The sequence below is a fragment of the Heliangelus exortis genome, chromosome 3 (genome assembly GCF_036169615.1).
Source record: "Heliangelus exortis chromosome 3, bHelExo1.hap1, whole genome shotgun sequence".
NCBI lineage: Eukaryota > Metazoa > Chordata > Aves > Apodiformes > Trochilidae > Heliangelus > Heliangelus exortis.
The window spans coordinates 99,446,017-99,462,978 of record NC_092424.1 but is presented as its reverse complement, the minus strand read 5'-3'; the positions used below and the strand labels follow the sequence as shown (position 1 = coordinate 99,462,978).

Genomic DNA, 16,962 nt, shown 5'->3' with positions numbered 1-16,962 from the left:
GACCACAGAAACGGAAACCCAGATCAGCTTAAACTGATGTTGGAACCACATCTTCACACTGCAATGTCCATCAAAATGGATTTTAAAATGTAAGGAAGTTTACACTGACTCAGCAGTAGCAAGCAAAACATTTCAACCGTTTACAGAATAATGACATCTTTCCTAGCTTGAAATTACTGTCGCCATACAAAAAAAAAATGCTGTTCCCTCTCATGTTAAGAGTTGTTTTTATATTCTAAAAATACATGAAACAGCATAAATACCCTGCTATGAATACAATACACTGGTGATTCAGGTTTTTAACACTTAGCCCAAGAGCCCAGATTTGGAATAGCACATCAGAACAGTTTCTTCTGCTGTTCTCCCAACCTTTCATTTAACAGGGAGATGATCAAATCACTTGTAAGACTACATTGTATCAATTAAGTGCTTGAAAACTTGACTGTCCTTTTAATTACAGCTACAGCACACATTATTAAGGTCCAAGTATGAAAAAAATCCCAGGTCCTCTGCATGCTACAAGGAAACAATGCATCTGTTGAAGCCAGGCAGCAATACTACAAACTGATTACATGTTTAGTCTTGCCAGCACAGCTCAGTATAACCTCATTTGAAAGGCATTAGTTCTCACAATCTCAAAGTCTAGCATCTTGAAACTTTTTCCTCAAGCCAACAATTTTATTATTTAGATAAATAACATACAGCATGTTGAATAGTGTGAGACTGTTCACAAAGCAAAAGGATGTAATGTGTTGCATAGACTTGAATAGACGGTTGTTAAGAGTGTTATTTTTAAACCAAAATGTCCTTGTCAGAGCAGGTAATTGTCGTGGTTTTTCTGCTAAGTGTGTCAAGTAGCAAGGAGGAATATATTTTTGGTGTTGTAAATCCTTTAAAAGCTGGCAGACTGCCCTACTGTAGTGCCTAAGCATGTATCACAAGGGAGGAGCAGTAGTCAGCTGATTGCAGGGTAGGGAGAAAACCAAACTGAGGGAAAAGAAAGGGCAGAATTTTATGCACAACTGTAATTCAGCTGGTTTAAATAAAACAATTTGCCTATAAAGGTAATGTTGAATATTTAATGCTTTCTCTGCATAGTTTTCATCCCTGGTCTGTCGCTATTTTGATCTGTGTATCTTAATGCATGCAAAAATGTTAACATTGATTTTTTTAACTTAAATATTCAGAAGTTTAAAAACAAGTATTTTATGGTGGTTCATACAATTTAAAATCCTTTTCCCTTCATCAAACTTGTGAAAGATAAAGACCTTAAGGGTAGGGAGGGAAGCATGACAATGTAATTATGGTCTTATATAACTATCGTATCATGGTAAAACTTTGCAATACAAATTATATTCTTTTAAAAGTAACTTTCTGCACTTAATGCAGTTCACATGTTCAGTGCACCTGAAGTCACCAAATCATTCTAATTTACTCACTTTTAAAATTACTTAGATACAATGTATAAGTGTAATAATATCTTCTCATTCAAATACTCTTATTTTGATTTCTGATTGTGCCTTTCTGTGCTGTATTTGGTTCTTGGCTTTCTTTTTCTCCTTTTGCAGCTATTTTAACCATTTTCATGTTTCCTCAATATCCTTTCAAGCAAATACAAAAATCTTTGAAGGATGTCTTTAAAAAGGATGTCATCCAGGTTCTCAATAATTTTTCTGGATCTGTTCTCCAGTTCCCCAATTTTTAAGATGCCAAATACAATATACCATTAATATGCAAACAACAGATCTATCTTCTCTCTTAACAGCTGATTTTAACAGCTGGTGGTTTTTTTGTTGTTGTTATGATTTTGTTGTTTTTTTCCCAAATCACACCATAATACTAACAGAGGATCTTGTGAGGGTGTATTTGTTTTGGATGACCCCATATGCTTTCCAGAGACAGTTTCCAAAATAAAGTAACCAATAATAGGTACTTAATTATTCTTTTTTCTCTCCAAACAGGACAGGTTAAACAACAATTCTTACTATGATCCATTTGCTCTGTTTCAGTAATTATAATTTATTAATTGGATTTCTCCATATACGAATATTTATCAGACAAATTATATATTAATTTTCTAATAACTGACAATTATACAGAGTATGCTAAGGGCAGTTGTGACTCTTAAAGAATTTCCTTAGGAAATTACTAACAGTAATAAATCTTGTCACTGAAAACTACTCTTGAGTTCTACTATATTTTAATCCACTCAATAAGTACTTCTGTAATGCAGGGTGTTAGCTTAAAGTCAGCATTTTCCTGAACATTTTACAAGCATCTTTTCTGCTACAGTATATCCTGTTATACAAATATTCAATGGTTTGTGCAATTCTCATCGATGAAGGCAACAGCTTTCCCTTAAATCAAAGGGTTAAACACTGTTTCACACAGAAATAAATTAGCTGGTATTAACTACCATACTTTGAGACATACCAACCTCCCCTTTTTAAAAAGTACTCCTAAAAGAGCATTTTCAATACCCATCCTTCTCAAAAAGTTTATGAAAAGCTAGAAAAGTGCAGGTGGAAGTGTGTTCTCCAGGGGACAGACCATGATGAAGATAATGCTCTTGGGTGAACCTCCCTTGCTTCATTACACTTTTAGCAGCAATATTAGTTACATGCACCACTGCTGGGGGTGATGTAATCACTGCCTTGCCTTTTAGCTAACAGGTTATATATCTGAAGAATAAAAGCTAAAGAACTGAAATCTACTGTATCAACTGAATTTTGGACCAGTTGCTCCTGTATTTTGTCTGAGTTTACAGTTTGAATTGCCAACACGCAGTTACTTAAGTCTTTCTGTTCCTTAAATTTTGTTAAAAGAACAGTTTTCCCCCGTTTTTAAATAAATATCCAGTATTTCAACACTCGTTAAAAAAGCAGTACCAGTATGAAAAAGGTCTTTCAAGAAAGATCTGGGAATTTCCAAATTTAAGTTATTTGGGCCCGATTTAAAATATTTACTGGTAAGAAGAAAAGCTGAATTACTTTTCATTCTGTAAGTAGAAAAGACTGTTTCAGTTGTAAGAGACCTACAATGATCACCTAGTCCAACTGTCTAACCAATTCAGAGCTAACCATAAGTTAAAGCATGTTGTTAAGGGCATTGCCTAAATGCCTCTTAAACACTGACAGGCTTGGAAGTATGGAATGTGTGCACAGTTTTGTAGAGGGAAGAAGGGAGCTGCATTGTCAGCAATAGTTTGACAGCCTCCACTCAGCATCAAACCCTACTATTAGGACATTTTATCTCTCCTATATTAAAAGCTGTATTATTCTGAACTCTGATAATTACAGATACAAAGATATGAAGGCAAGAAAGGACTTCCTATTTTAATTTCTGTGCCAAACTCCATTGCAAGAAGCTACTTAGCTACTTTTCAGATCACTACATACTGTTGGTATTTTTTGTATGATGACAATGATGTAAGTCCTGGAGAATGTTCACTCATTTAATTCTGGCATACTGACAACAGCAAAAATAGCAAGTGTGTGACCACACACGCCTTGAGTGAATCTTCAGAAGGATAAAAACTTCTTTAGGTCCAAAACCTTCTCAAGACCTTGCAGGTATTTGAGATTCATTGCAAGCAACAGAGAATATTCTCCAAAAGCAGCAGCAAAAATTGTAATGTCATAGAAAAGGTAAGACAACTAAATAGAGAGAGCTTCTCATTATTTCTGAGCAAATTAGTAAGAGAGCAATAGTACAGTTCTATGTTTTTAAAATGTATTACTTATAAAAGCAACAAATATTTCACTAGAGAATATTCATACCTTAGGAGATCAGATAATGTCATTGGTTCTCTCAACCAGAGTAAGGCCATGTAACAAAATGAAAGGGTCATTGGCATTGTCATCCTCAGTTTGTCCTTTTGATTCTTCAGTAAATACAAGCTACCATCTACTGAGCCAGAGCACACAGAAGTGCTTTCTTGGGTTTATGTTAAAAACAGAAAAGAAAAGAAAGTAAATTATATATGATATGATATACAAACAATCCAGAGTGTACATAAAAAAAACCCAAAACATACAAGGACCCTTGTTCAGCAACTACTAACATTTTGAAATAATTATTCTGAGTAGTTTTGTATTTTCTTCACATTTCTACCAAAGAGCTTAACTCTAATTTATTGAAAATGTAAAGAGATACAAGATGACAACCTGTTTCATAAACTGCTACTTCACTTAACTAAGACACTTGATCATAAGAAAAGACAAAACTCAGTCTAGTACACATCAAAACAAGCCTTTTGTTGGGAACTACACTTAAACCTGGAGTTGGAGGACATTAGCTCCTGTATGACAGTACACATGATCTGGAAATATTATTTTCTATACAAGAAGAGAACAGACGGTGGAAAAAGGGAAAATTTTATGTGCTTAATGCCTCAGAGTCGGAGCTTAAAACAGGAGTTTTAAACTTCACAATCAGGACTTTACAAGAACATGAATTACATTGCAGAAATTTTACTGAGGTTATAGTATGTAGCCATCTGCCATAAAACCTCTAACTGTGGGAACATAGGTGTTGTTTTAAAACAGTATAACTTCATTCAATGAAGATGAAAACACCTTTAGAACAAAAATATAACAAATGGTAAAGAAGATGAAAAAAACCACCAACCAAACCTCCTCACTTCCTTACTGAGATGAATCACTGAAAATTAAGAGAAGCAGCAATGAGAAATTTAACTTAGGTGAGTGATTTATGAGTTAGGAATCTTTTCAGAAGTGAAACCTGGGAGTTAAGGGGAAGAAAGAAGAGGGGGAAAAAAAAAAAGCCTTTCTTCCCTACATTAGGTTGCAAGTAGGAAAAATGAAAATGTTTGTTATTTAAAGCACAACAGCACAAAATACCAACATTAACTCTGTAGAGATTTTGTCACTGTTTCCCAACAGAGTGTTCATCTGTTCAGACAAGAGCAGCAAAGGCTGAATCCACAGCTCCCCACTGGGAGCTGCAGGGCCATGGCAATAAGAGTAATTTCAAATTTTAGAGATCTTGGCAGCTCCGTGGCAGGTGACAGTCAAGCCTGTAAGGTGACAGTGGTCAGTGGGAGAAGTCCAGCACCCACTGATACTTAACATGAAGTCAGGGACTGTAAATATCGTGTTCCTCAGCCAGAACTGGTCTTTGATGCCACCTACTGGCTCCTAAGCCGGCGGACAGAGCAGCAGGGATGCAGCGACAGGTGAGCAGAACCGGCTCTAACACACACCTCCTCCGGACTAAGGTCTGCATGACAGCACCCTACGAGGTCCGCCAGGGATAGGTGCGTCGGAGAACAAAAGCAGGACCGGCTGTTAATCCTTTTAAACAACAGTTTCACCTTTTACAGGGATACTTGTGCTTAAAGGCGGCTTAATGACTGAAGCTTCATTACTAATTTCACATTCAACCGAGTTTAAAATAATCCTCATTATATTTGTGGCCTTAATGATGGCGCACAATTTCCTTTTATTTCTTCCAGCTTATGCAAGGCATGACAACACACAGTTACACACATTTAATGGTTTAAGAGTTTAATAGGCTTCTCCAGCAATATCTCAGTGCTATACTGAGTGGAATTTGCTACTATCCCTACACAGAACTAAACTAAACTAATAAATATGCTTGCATATTGGACAAGCCCCTTAGGGGAAAACGGGTGTTGAGGCTTCCAATCTGTTGCAATAACAGCTTGGTAAAAGCAGCACAGAAAAGGAAACCTCTGAATCTTCACAGGAGTTTATAGTCAACTAGAGCACATACAGCATTACTGGTGTTAAATTTCAATACACAAAACAATTCCTACGTTTCACTTCACCAAAATGTACTTTCAGTTTTGCTGAGCTCTTAATCCAGTTCAAGTGCTTTTAGCAAAATGAGTGTGGCTACTTAAAGCTGCAATCAAACTCTGAAACAACAAGGAAGGAATATGTTAAATTATGGCCTATTTTAAAATTATACAGCTGTTCTAAAACTCTAGGAAACAACATTAAAAGGCACAAGTACCAAGGAAGAAAGGGGGGGCTCTAGACATCAAAAAGAGGAAGAAAATTCAATGGAATATTTTTACTGGAAAATTTTCAGTCAGCTCTTTCCTTTTTATATAATAATATATTTGAGTAACACCAAAGATCTGCTATATTTACAAACATAAGGTGGCTCTTCACCTGATTTTTTTGTCATTTTAATATATAAGAATGAAAGGTATTCATATTGTGCTCACAAAAATTTTTGGCACCATTTTTGCGCCTTCTTCTCCTCACTAATTCTGTTCGGATTTTTAAAAGTTTATTACTTCTTTAATTGCTGCAAGTCAAGTTCTTTATTCCACTACTATATACAGACTTTATGAAATAAAGAGAAAAACATGAAAGAAAACAATTCTTCTGAGGGCAGGCAGGCAGTATCATGGAAAGAAGAGAAATGGGTCATAAAGAAGGCAGTACAGAACAAGGGGAAAAGAGACACTGAAATACACAAAGAAGGAAAAGGCAAGCAAAGAATAAAGGAAAAATAAAACCAGAAAACCATCAGAAGTTGAAAAGGCAAAAGATTTCAAATGTGCCGCTATTAGACACTGCAGCATTGTCCAACATCACACTTGCCCAGTAGAACAAAACACTCCAATTTTCCATATAGTTTTAGCTAAAAAATGCTATACATCTTAAGTATTTCTAAGTTGCTATTGTGAACAGAAAGGAAAAACTGATGGAATGCTGAAAGAAGATTTTTGACAAAAGGAGTTATAGGGAAAGTAATAAAAAGAACGCAGAGACAAAATAATATGGAATTAACAATACTGCAAGAAAAAAATTTAGAATGCTAAATATATCTATAGAATAGGAAAAAAAAACGCTCAAAAGAACAAATTAATATTTTTTAACATCGAAGTTACAACTGACAGCTCTGCTATTAACTAAACCAGTGCTTAGTCTTTGAAGTGATCATGTTTGTCAGCATCTAGCTTGCAAATATAATAGTAATTTCTCCTCACTCCAAACAGGAAGCATGAAGCAAACTTGTTACAAATAGAACTTCCTCCAGCATTTCCCATCGCATTTCCAGGTCTTGTTCAATTTTTATCTCTTTGGGTGAGGGCTGGGGAGCAGAAGTCCTCTATTTCTGGTAGAACATAAAGTAGTCTACTGGCAAACAGGACTGAAAACTTTACACCTTCCAGCCAGTTCCTCCAATTTATTGTACATTAACACAATGCATAGATGTTTATTTATATTAAAAAGCTATACAAAAATGGTTTCCAGTTAATTGCTCCTACCTGAGATCCTGCTAGTTGAGGAGGCAAAGCTGCAGTCAGTCTGTAGATCCCCCTCACTTTCAGAGAGAGACAACAAGTGAAGAAGGCTAGGTCTCCCTGGGTCACTGTCCACATCAGTACTGCTATCACATACCTGGTTTTGGAAAATAAATCATTGTATTACCTACTGCTACCATTTCAACCTGAATAAACCAAATAAAGCATGACAGATGCAAGATCAACAGTAAATGGAAGTTAAAACACAATATTTTTACTTTCTCTATGAATCACCAGTGCATAAAGACACCCTGCCAAAACTTATTTTTTAATGGATTTCTCAAGATAAAAAGATTTCTAGTAATTTCATAGAATTTCAGGATGCAACAATGACCAATAAGTTGGTAACATGTAGAATCAAAAGCTTCATGAAATAAGTAACCTCAAGAGAGCAGGCAGGAAAGGAGGGTAGCTGAAGATGCATTTTACATTGTAATTTCTGCTCTACTTATTGACATAGATAATGGCATTACCTACTACACACATAATGCCAAGACAAAGCAGTATTTTTAAATAACCAGTTTTCATACTGAGAGAAGTATCTGCCTCTTGAAAAAGGAAAAAAAGAAAAAAAACAAAGAACAAAAAAGGGACATGTGGAGCCCTGTTTAGAAGACACGTTTCATACTGAAGTGACATTAATACAAGCTGAATAGGCAGCCTTAACAAGGAAGGTTTCTGTTGTTGCCTCTTAAAAAGATACCAAGCATCTCATGGGATTTGAGTTTTTCACTTACTGATAATGCTTTGATAGGCTCTCCAACTGGTCTGTTGCAATATGCCTGTTTGGTCTTCTGAAGATAATGTCTCCAAAAATTGCACAGAACTTCATCCTGATAAATACAAATGGACAGTGACTACTGCAAATTTTACAGACCATTAATTCCTGAGAGAATGAAGCATGATTTCTAACCCAAGAATCTGAATAATGTTCTAGCTCTGTTTCTGTGAAGTGTGATTTATAAACTATGTTTTAAATTTACCAGGAAAACTAAGCTTGTTTTCATATGCTCAGTGTTTTTAGACAGGGAGTTGTTTGATTCATTTGAAAAATTACAATCTTTTAAAATAACACCTACTGTAACACAAACACAGTATATACAAATCAGGCTGACATCTACATACCTTCATTTGTGGACATACTCCTAAGGTTTCTAAAGCTTCAGCTTGTTTCCTGAGTACAAGCTGAAAGCCTTCACAAACATACCATTCACAGCCTCCATCTAAGTAAAAAAAAAAAAAAAAAAAAAAAAAAAAAAAAAAAATTTTTTTACTTATACTGTTCTGTTGTGGTTTGGTTTTTTTTCTTTTTACACACTTACTTCCATGTAATATTCTTTTCTCCAGAATTTAAGACAGAGACATTTCTCTCTAATAAATCATTTTAGGTCTTTTCTATAGATCAGATCGGCTACACTGAATACTCCATTAATTTTCATTTATTTAATATTCATCAAGAGTAAGAGCTACTGAACAAGCACTTTTCTCCCCACATTTCCCAAGAATAATATATTTCACTGTAATTTTCAGTGTGGCATTTTTAATCGAGTGGAGAGTTCTTAAGTGACCAGTTTTAAAAATAACTGAGAACCTGTCATTAACCAATTAAATATAAGCATTTCTTTCCCATCCTCAGCACAGGAAACTGGAACACATTATGTTCATGAGTCAGGCAAAAAACAACCAGTATCACCATGTTCTTCACCATTCTCTACCACAAAATGATAGACATTTAAATGACAAACTTTCTCAAATACTCAGAGCTTCTAGCAAATCTCAGCACAACGTGATTTCATAAGGAATGAACATTATCCAACCTATTAATTTTTCCCTTGGACTGCATTACATTTACTTTTCACCTTTAAGTCTCTACATTTGCAACTCCTTTAATGCAGACTTTGGTCTCAGAAATTTTCTCTGCACTTTTCAGCTTCCTTTTCATTCCCTCCACACCTGTTCTTCACAATTTTTCCTTTCAATCACACTTTACAGATCACCATCTTAGAAGTTATCTGCCCAAAGCTTCTCCCCAGCTTCAATGATGTTAACCACAGATACAGCTTACTCCTACAAATACATGATCATAGTGTAACACTCACAGAAGGACCCATGTGAGGCTAAGGATTTTTTTAAGAAGCCTGGCTAATGAAGAAGATAGCTAATGACTTCCCTAACAGAGTATTAAAAAGCCTGAAGTGGCATACAGCTCAGACTCCAAGAGCAACACTGGGCAAAGACAACCTGTTAAGGTTGCTCCCATTTTCACTACTCCATTCACTTCCCCACAATTGTTCTTTTCAAAGGAATGTAGTAATCCACTGCCACCACAGTACAGTAGAGATAGGTCAGTGTATCAGAGATAACCAACCCCACACTTCACTTAGCACTGTAATGTATTTTTGCTTTTTGAAAGTGACCACAGCAGTAAAACCTGTATCCAGCCATTACAGAACTCATACACAGCTCCAGCATCAGCCTTATGGCATAATCATCACACAAAATGACTATTACTCTTCTGAATCATTAAAACTAAAGATATATAAAGTACTCTGATGAAAGATGTAACACTGGTTTAGTTATTGTAATTGCATGAAATCTCTTGCATGTAGGTTTGTGAGTAGGTTACAGGGCCAAGTATTTGTAGTGCAAGCCACACAGATGCTCTGAGATCTGGACCAGCACCACATCGCACTTCTGAAGAGGGACAACTTTTTGGGTTTGGTGACAGCCACCACGAGGAAGGAACAGAGGGATCACCACATTTTAATGCATGCCACTGGTATCTTCAGTGAGTACTGGCTTTCACAAACCAAAGTGGGATTAAGAATTATGTATTCACAGTCTGGTTCAATGCAGAAAAACATTGCCAGTCTCACGGTCAAACCAAAGATGACCTCGGAAGGTTCTGAAAGCATCTGAGGAGTGTATTTTGTACCTGTTCTTAAAGGTTTTCCTAGCTATCTGCTTTTGGCACTGTCAAAGACATAATGAACTAGATTAACACTTGCTGAACAGGCAAAATATGGAAAAAAACCTTATACATACCATTTTTTTCCTCCTTTGATAAACCTCTGGATACTGTTTGCACTCTTGCATTAGAAGCAAAATCAGCATTTATAATTTCTCTAGTTCTCTGCAAAACAGGAGTATATCTTAGCAAGAAAAAACAAAACAAAACCAGTCCTGACGTGCATAGGTTGTCCCATAATAAAACCGAATGGAGGAACTTGTTCAAATTTCCTAAACCAAGGGGTAATGTTTTACAATTTTTACTCAGAAATTGCAAAAATAGAGAATTACCACCCTGAACAAGCAGGTGACATGCACCAGGGTTTGCTTACATGGGACTGTACTGAAGCACAGCAACACCCAGAAAATACTTCTAAAGCAGCTCTCTAGACAGCCTGCCAGTCCTGCAGCTGCAACATTGCAGCATCTTAGGCTGGTTCATTTTAAATGTTGTGCTTTCAAGGAACATTAGTTTTAAGCAGTGTCAGGTAAAGCATGAAAAAAGAAAAATCACAATACTGCACTCAACTCCTAATGCCAAGGACAAAAATCTAACATTTTTAACATACAACGAAGAAACAAAATATCTATGATTCTATGAAAATAAACCCATGTCAAGGCCTGTAGTTTAGGGTTTTTTTACCTCAGTAACATTGTGACAAGATCTGCAATAAAATCTGCCTCCATCAGTGAGACCCCAGTTCACTTCTGAACACTGAGCACAGCGTTCATTGAAGTCGCTCTTAAAAGGAAAAAGAAACAGAGTATCACGTATGTTCAAACAAAACAAATGGCACTATTACAAGGCTACTGCACGGCTCTCGAGATTATTGATGGAGAATAATGTTTGTACGGTGTATGATAGCTCTGGTTGATACCAACTCATCATTGCATTTGCTATCAGACACGGATAACCGAACAAATAACTGTAGGGGGCAAGCATCAGCTCTTGCATATGCGAGCATTAGTACAGGGGGAATAACCCACACCTGGCACCCGGAATATGGATTAAACCCCCCACCCATCAGAAATGGAAGCAGAGGCAGAAAACAGCGAGCGAGAGGAGAAAGTAAGATTAGTTTCCCTAACACCGAAGACACACGCAAGGGAAGGAAAGCTGCACAAGTGGGTGGAGAGAGGTGCCGGGGGAACTGGGGACTTCCGGGAGAAACCGGGAGAAGGAAAGGAGAAAACAGGAGATTAAAACGAAGCCTTTGTCAGGAGCCGCCCACAGCAGCGTGCTGGGGACGGGCAGCTCCCCTGGGGCCGGGCACACCAGCGGCCACCCACCGACCCCCGGCCGGGACAAAGGGCCAGGGGTCCGGGCAGGGCCTCGTCAGCCGCCTCCGGACCGCGGCCGTGCCCGGCGGGCGGGCGGGGCAGAACCGGGGCAGGCAGCGCCCGGCGGCGCCTCTGCCCTCCCTCGGGACGCCCCCACCCCACCCCACCGCCCGCAGCCGCCGAACGCCCGGCGGGGGAATCTCCTCCCACGCGGCCGCAGCCGCCGCGCTCCGCCAGTCCCCTCCGGCCCAGCGAAACCAGCCGCCCCCATCGTTCCCGGAGCCGCCCGGCCCCCACCGTGGCCTCCTCGTCCATGCCGGCAGCCGCCTCGGGGCCCACACCATGGCAACCGCGCCGAGCGCCCGCACTGCGGGCCGGCCTGGAAACGGCAGCCCCGGCACTTGCGTTCCGGGTCTCGCCTTTGGGTCGGGCACCAGCGGCCTGTCCGCCTCTCTCTGCCCGGGGTGGCCTCGGCGGGGCGGCCACCAAACCCCCACCCGACGCCCGCTCCGGGCGCCCCTGGGCCCCGTCCCCCCCATCTGCCCTCGCCTGTCGGCGGTGCGGCTCGTAAGGCGCTGAAGGATGTCTAAGCCCCGGCGCTGCTTGGGGTGGTGACCTCGGGGGGTGAGCGGGGACCAGGCCCTTGCCCTCTGAGGGGACGGGGGCGCGGCCCCCCTGGAGTGGCACGGGGGGCTTCACCCCTGGGAGATGTGGGGCGATTCACTGAGGTGACATTGGGTGCGTTAGCTACGGGGGCACACTGAGAACTTCTCTGAGGGGACGTGGGTGTCACCACGCGGGTGACACTTCCCTCAGGCGATACGGATGCGTCCCCTCTGAGGGGACACGCGGTGCAGTGTCCCGGGGACAGGAGGGGACAGATCCCCGTCCATCCCCAGCCCACTGGGCTCTGTGCCGTGCCCGTCTGCAGGGTGCAGCTGATAGGTGACCGCTGAGGCTGTGTCACATCTGCTGGAAGTGGGGCTGCTACTGCCTGTACAAAAGGAGGCCACAAGAACTCCTTTACCTAAGTATGTAAAGTGTTTGGAGATCCTCGAACGAGGGGAAACTATGATTTGAAATTCGCTTTCAATTAAAAATGAACCCCCAAACCTCCAGATCTTGATGTAGGTCTCTAATTTCTTGCACGCTAATAATAATGTTTAAAGATGTCTAAACACGGAGATCTGTTATTGCAATGAATTTGCCCACAAAATTGGAGAACAGGTTTAGGCCCCTTAAAAAAAAAAAAAAAAAAAAAAAAAAAAAAAAAAAAAAAAAGTCCACTAGGTGAAAGCGTGGGAAAAAATTAAAGCTAAAATATACATATAAAGAGGTGAAGCTGCCTTGACAGCTGTGGTTACATTGATGTTGGAGGATATGTACAGAGCTAGAGGGGAACTGTTGATGTTCAAGAAAAAAAGTTATTACTCATACCAACTGTGATCTTTTTTCAGTGTGGGATGAACATTTGTAACACCCATTAAAGAGAATTACACATATAATTCCTGACATGTTAAAAAGGTGATTGTCAACCTCACAGAAATTTAGCTAATACTTTGATGAAACAGATCCTACCTGTGATTTTAATATATTTTTTTGTTGGTGGAAATACTGTTCTGGGAAAGCAAGGCCATTTCGTGTGACAGAAAGAGTTTGATCTTTTTTGTAGTGAATTTCTAAGATTAAATACTACCTTGAAAATAAATCAGAGTAGCTGCATCTGTGATAGAACAGGGAGAATTGTGTTTCCAGTCCAGAAGACAAAGCTGAGACCAGTGTGGCTCAACACTGTGAGGAGGCAGTGGGCCTGTTCAGTGGATTTAAGTAAACTGAAGAAGTTGTTTAAGGATGAAAAGCATCCTGCTTTGATGAGGCAGAACTTCTGTTTTCTAATTACATATGGTCAAAAAAGAAGTTAAAGCATAATCACAGTACAGTGGCAACTTTTCAAAACTGGAACACTCTGGCTCCAGTTGAAGATAAATATAACAGGAAGAAGAGAGGGTGGGTGACTGCACAGGGAACTATACTGGTGTAATTCTAGGAATACTGGTGTGACATGCCAGTAAAATATTTGAACAGACAAGCACTCTCTGCTTTTGGACAACCCACGCTGTTTTCTGAGCTGCATTTTTCATGCAGGTGAAACAGAAATATGAAAAGCTACCAAACTTTGTATGGGAAGTTGTACAAAGATAATACTGATATCACCAGCTACTTATTAGTATCCAGGCTCTGTATAAATGCAAAGCTTGTTTTGGTATTTCTTAAGATCATCAATTAATTAGTTCAGATCAGTAATCTGGTAGCAAAAAATCAAAGCCTGGTAGGGGTAGAAAGTCTTACATCTCTTTCTTAAATATTTTTTGGAATGACATGTACAAAACCGGTTTTTCAGCATATAAAATGATGTGTAACCTTTGTCCCTTATTATGAGTTACCCAAGCACACTGATACGAGTATGATAATTTCAAAGCTAGGAGACAGACTGTCTTCCTGCTTTGGCTCACTTTTCTAATTAAGATCATTATGCATAGTAGTCAGATTGATTCAAGGCTTAGATAAATAATACGTCCTGTTGTTTCCATTGATTTACATCCTTAATGAACTGGGTTCCATTGCTGATATCACATTTCTGGCTTTTGACTGCAGAATTTCTACATGTGAAAACGTAAAAGCTACGTCCTGGACTGAAAGATGTGTCCCTTGGCCTTTCCTTGGGGATACTGCTCCTGAAATTGTGCTGGCTCCAGGATACAAACTTCTGTGGCAGAGTCTCCCCAGAGTTCTACCCATTGTCAGACACCTCCTACAAGGAGTTAGAGCAGAAAGGCAACCTCAGCTGCTCTAAAGGTAGTGCAGAACAACATTGGCAAACCTACCAGGCTCAGGTTTATGAAAACCATACACAGTTATTAGCACCCATAATTTGATGTTTGCACCATCTTTCCACGGAAGAGCCCGTACTTAAAGACAGACAGAAAACAAAAGGGAAATTAGGAAAACAAGAAGCAGAAGGCTTCACTCTGATCTTTTTAAAAGACACCACACTACAGAAAGGGTCAAGCAGAAAAGCTGTGGCAAGCAGAAGTGTGGTGGAGGCAAAGGCATGGAGTTGTGCAAGAAGCCGTCAGGAGAAGGGACAAAGGTGGGAGCAGCAGCAGAGCGTGGGGGTTGCAGCAAGCTCAGCAGGGGAGGATAACCAGGGAGGGGCTGAGCTCAGCAGGGCTTTGAAGAAAGCGACAAGAAGAATGAATTTAACCTTACAGCTCAGACACACCCAGCATTGCCTTGCAATGGTTAGTGTATTATACAGCTTCAGCTCCCAAATCTTACTTTTTAAATACATTTCCAGCCTGGAAAACCTTACAATATGACCTAAAAAATCCAAAATAACAGAAAGCAGATAACTTTCTTTTTTCTTTCTTTTTTTTTTTTTCTTTTTTTTTTTTTTTTTTTTTTTTTTTTTTTTTCTGAAGCTGTTCTTAGGATGTTTGAATTTCTGATTACCAGCAGCTCCCAGGAGGGATGGCAGACTTATCCAATCTTATGAACCAAGTTTAGGGTTCTTATCACCAGCTTCTGCTTTGTACCTGTGTCGCAGCCCAGCCCATCTCACAGAGGTACTTTGTGGTGCCACAGTCTCACTCCAGTTTCACATGTGACACTCCATGCCATGGAGAGCTGGTGATCATCTGTGATGATCTGACCAGGGGTGTTTGGAGACACTGACTACAGGGAAGGACCTCACATTCAGATAAGCTGCTCTAGGAGGTATAACTCCTTAGGTTCAACCTCCTTGTGTGATCTGAAGTCATGCTAATGTAGTCAGCAGTGAAGGGTTTTGGGAGATCTGCCTGGGGAATGCTGGAGTCCAGGCAAGTCCAGGTCAAGTAAAGACTTCATTGTCACCTGGCCTTTCCTGAGGAGCACCAAGCTGCTTTCTCTCTGTCCATCCTAGCAGAATTTGCACCCCCTGGTAGCTGGTGACTGTGTTAACCTGAGCCTACAGAATACAGGAAAAACACTTCTAGGACAGAGGGTGACCTGAGCAGCCACAAAAGAATAGAGCAGACAGTGGGTGTTTCAATGTCCCATTTCTCATTCCAGGTCTGTATAATGCCTGTATTTTATCCTTTTTTAGATTTTATTGAGCAGCTAACATAAAACATTCCTTCAAGCTGTAATACTTTAATAGTGTCAGACTTTGTCTAGTTTCCAGCTATAACGAAAGAAAAATGCACAGCACTATGAAGGGGCTCTGGGGCCCTTCACAGGGCCCTGAAGGGTATTCTCAACATCCCTCTCACAGGTATTTAATCTGCAAACGCAGTGGTTGGTGTTTTAACAGGAATCGAGAGCCACCTTGTGGAGCTGGGATTCGCCAAGGGGTTCTGAATAATACTGCTGGGAACAGCTACTCACTGCTAAGAGTTCAGATCCAACTGGATTCTGGATGTTGTTAGCCCAGTAAACACACACATGTCTGTGCATATTCCGTGAGTGCACAGAACTCAGCTCCTCTGCTGACTAAAAGTGGGCAGCACAGACACGTCCCTGTGGGCAGTGGTGGGCAGGAATGTCAGACTGCCAGAAAAATGCAGAAAGCAGCAGAATCAGGGAAACAAAGTACTCATTATGTCCTACACAGCTTTCGTGGGGGATATTGTTGTTCACAGGGCATTTTTGACTCTATCATTAACTAATTCCTCAAAACTGCTGATAGTTTTTGGAATTATTTATGTAGATTTTGGTTACATGTTTATTTTCTTCTTCAGTCGTTCATTGAGAGTTAGGATCAGCAGGGCCCAAATATTGGCCCATGCTTCATAACCTGAGAGACAGCAAAGATGGCATCACTGATGGACATAATCCATCACAGTAAGTATTCATTGGCAAGTGTTCCTGCACAGAAATAAAGAATAGTCTTGATAAAATTATTCTTTTATCATTTCTCTCCCATTTATTTCTCATTATGAACTCTGAGCTGCTTGTCAGTACCAATATGTGGATAATAGCACACGGTATTACAAAAAAACCCACCCCAAACAAACAAACAAAAAGAACCCCCAAGCAAACAAAAAAAAGTTGTTTTTTTTTTCCTAGTACTTTTATGAAGCAGCAACTTATTCAGCACGTGTTGTTATCATTTGGTGTCTAAAAAATGTATTTTATATAAGCACAAGTTTAAAAAGTCTCTTTAAGTGGTAGACCTTAAAGAAACTTACACAGAAAAGAAGGGACTGTGATGCCAGAGTCATTCTTCATGTGCTAGAGAAGCCATTGCTGAGGTAAATAGCAGGTAATCCACTGGTAATCAGTCTGGTTGTTGAATGATGACATAACTTGAGTCCAGAGCAGGA

At 39.8% G+C, this 16,962-nt stretch overlaps 1 protein-coding gene and 1 long non-coding RNA gene across 2 annotated transcripts in view; one reads left to right on the top strand and one right to left on the bottom strand.

The window, feature by feature from the left end:
- TAF1B (TATA-box binding protein associated factor, RNA polymerase I subunit B) overlaps positions 1–12,048 on the bottom strand; it is a 47,779-nt gene extending 35,731 nt beyond the window's left edge. Inside the window, exons 1-7 of the mRNA XM_071741886.1 lie at positions 11,894–12,048; positions 10,959–11,057; positions 10,352–10,439; positions 8,432–8,529; positions 8,044–8,139; positions 7,271–7,403; positions 3,780–3,936 (exon numbers count right to left, since the gene is read on the bottom strand). Of these exons, the coding sequence (XP_071597987.1) occupies positions 3,780–3,936; positions 7,271–7,403; positions 8,044–8,139; positions 8,432–8,529; positions 10,352–10,439; positions 10,959–11,057; positions 11,894–11,911 (689 nt within the window). The 5' untranslated portion in view covers positions 11,912–12,048. The remainder of the gene's footprint in view (positions 1–3,779; positions 3,937–7,270; positions 7,404–8,043; positions 8,140–8,431; positions 8,530–10,351; positions 10,440–10,958; positions 11,058–11,893) is intronic.
- Positions 12,049–12,222: 174 nt separating this feature from the next.
- On the top strand, positions 12,223–16,631 carry LOC139795200 (uncharacterized). Its single transcript, XR_011725418.1, has 3 exons — positions 12,223–12,627; positions 14,252–14,452; positions 15,079–16,631. It is a non-coding gene; the product is annotated as an uncharacterized lncRNA (long non-coding RNA).
- Positions 16,632–16,962: the final 331 nt, after the last annotated feature.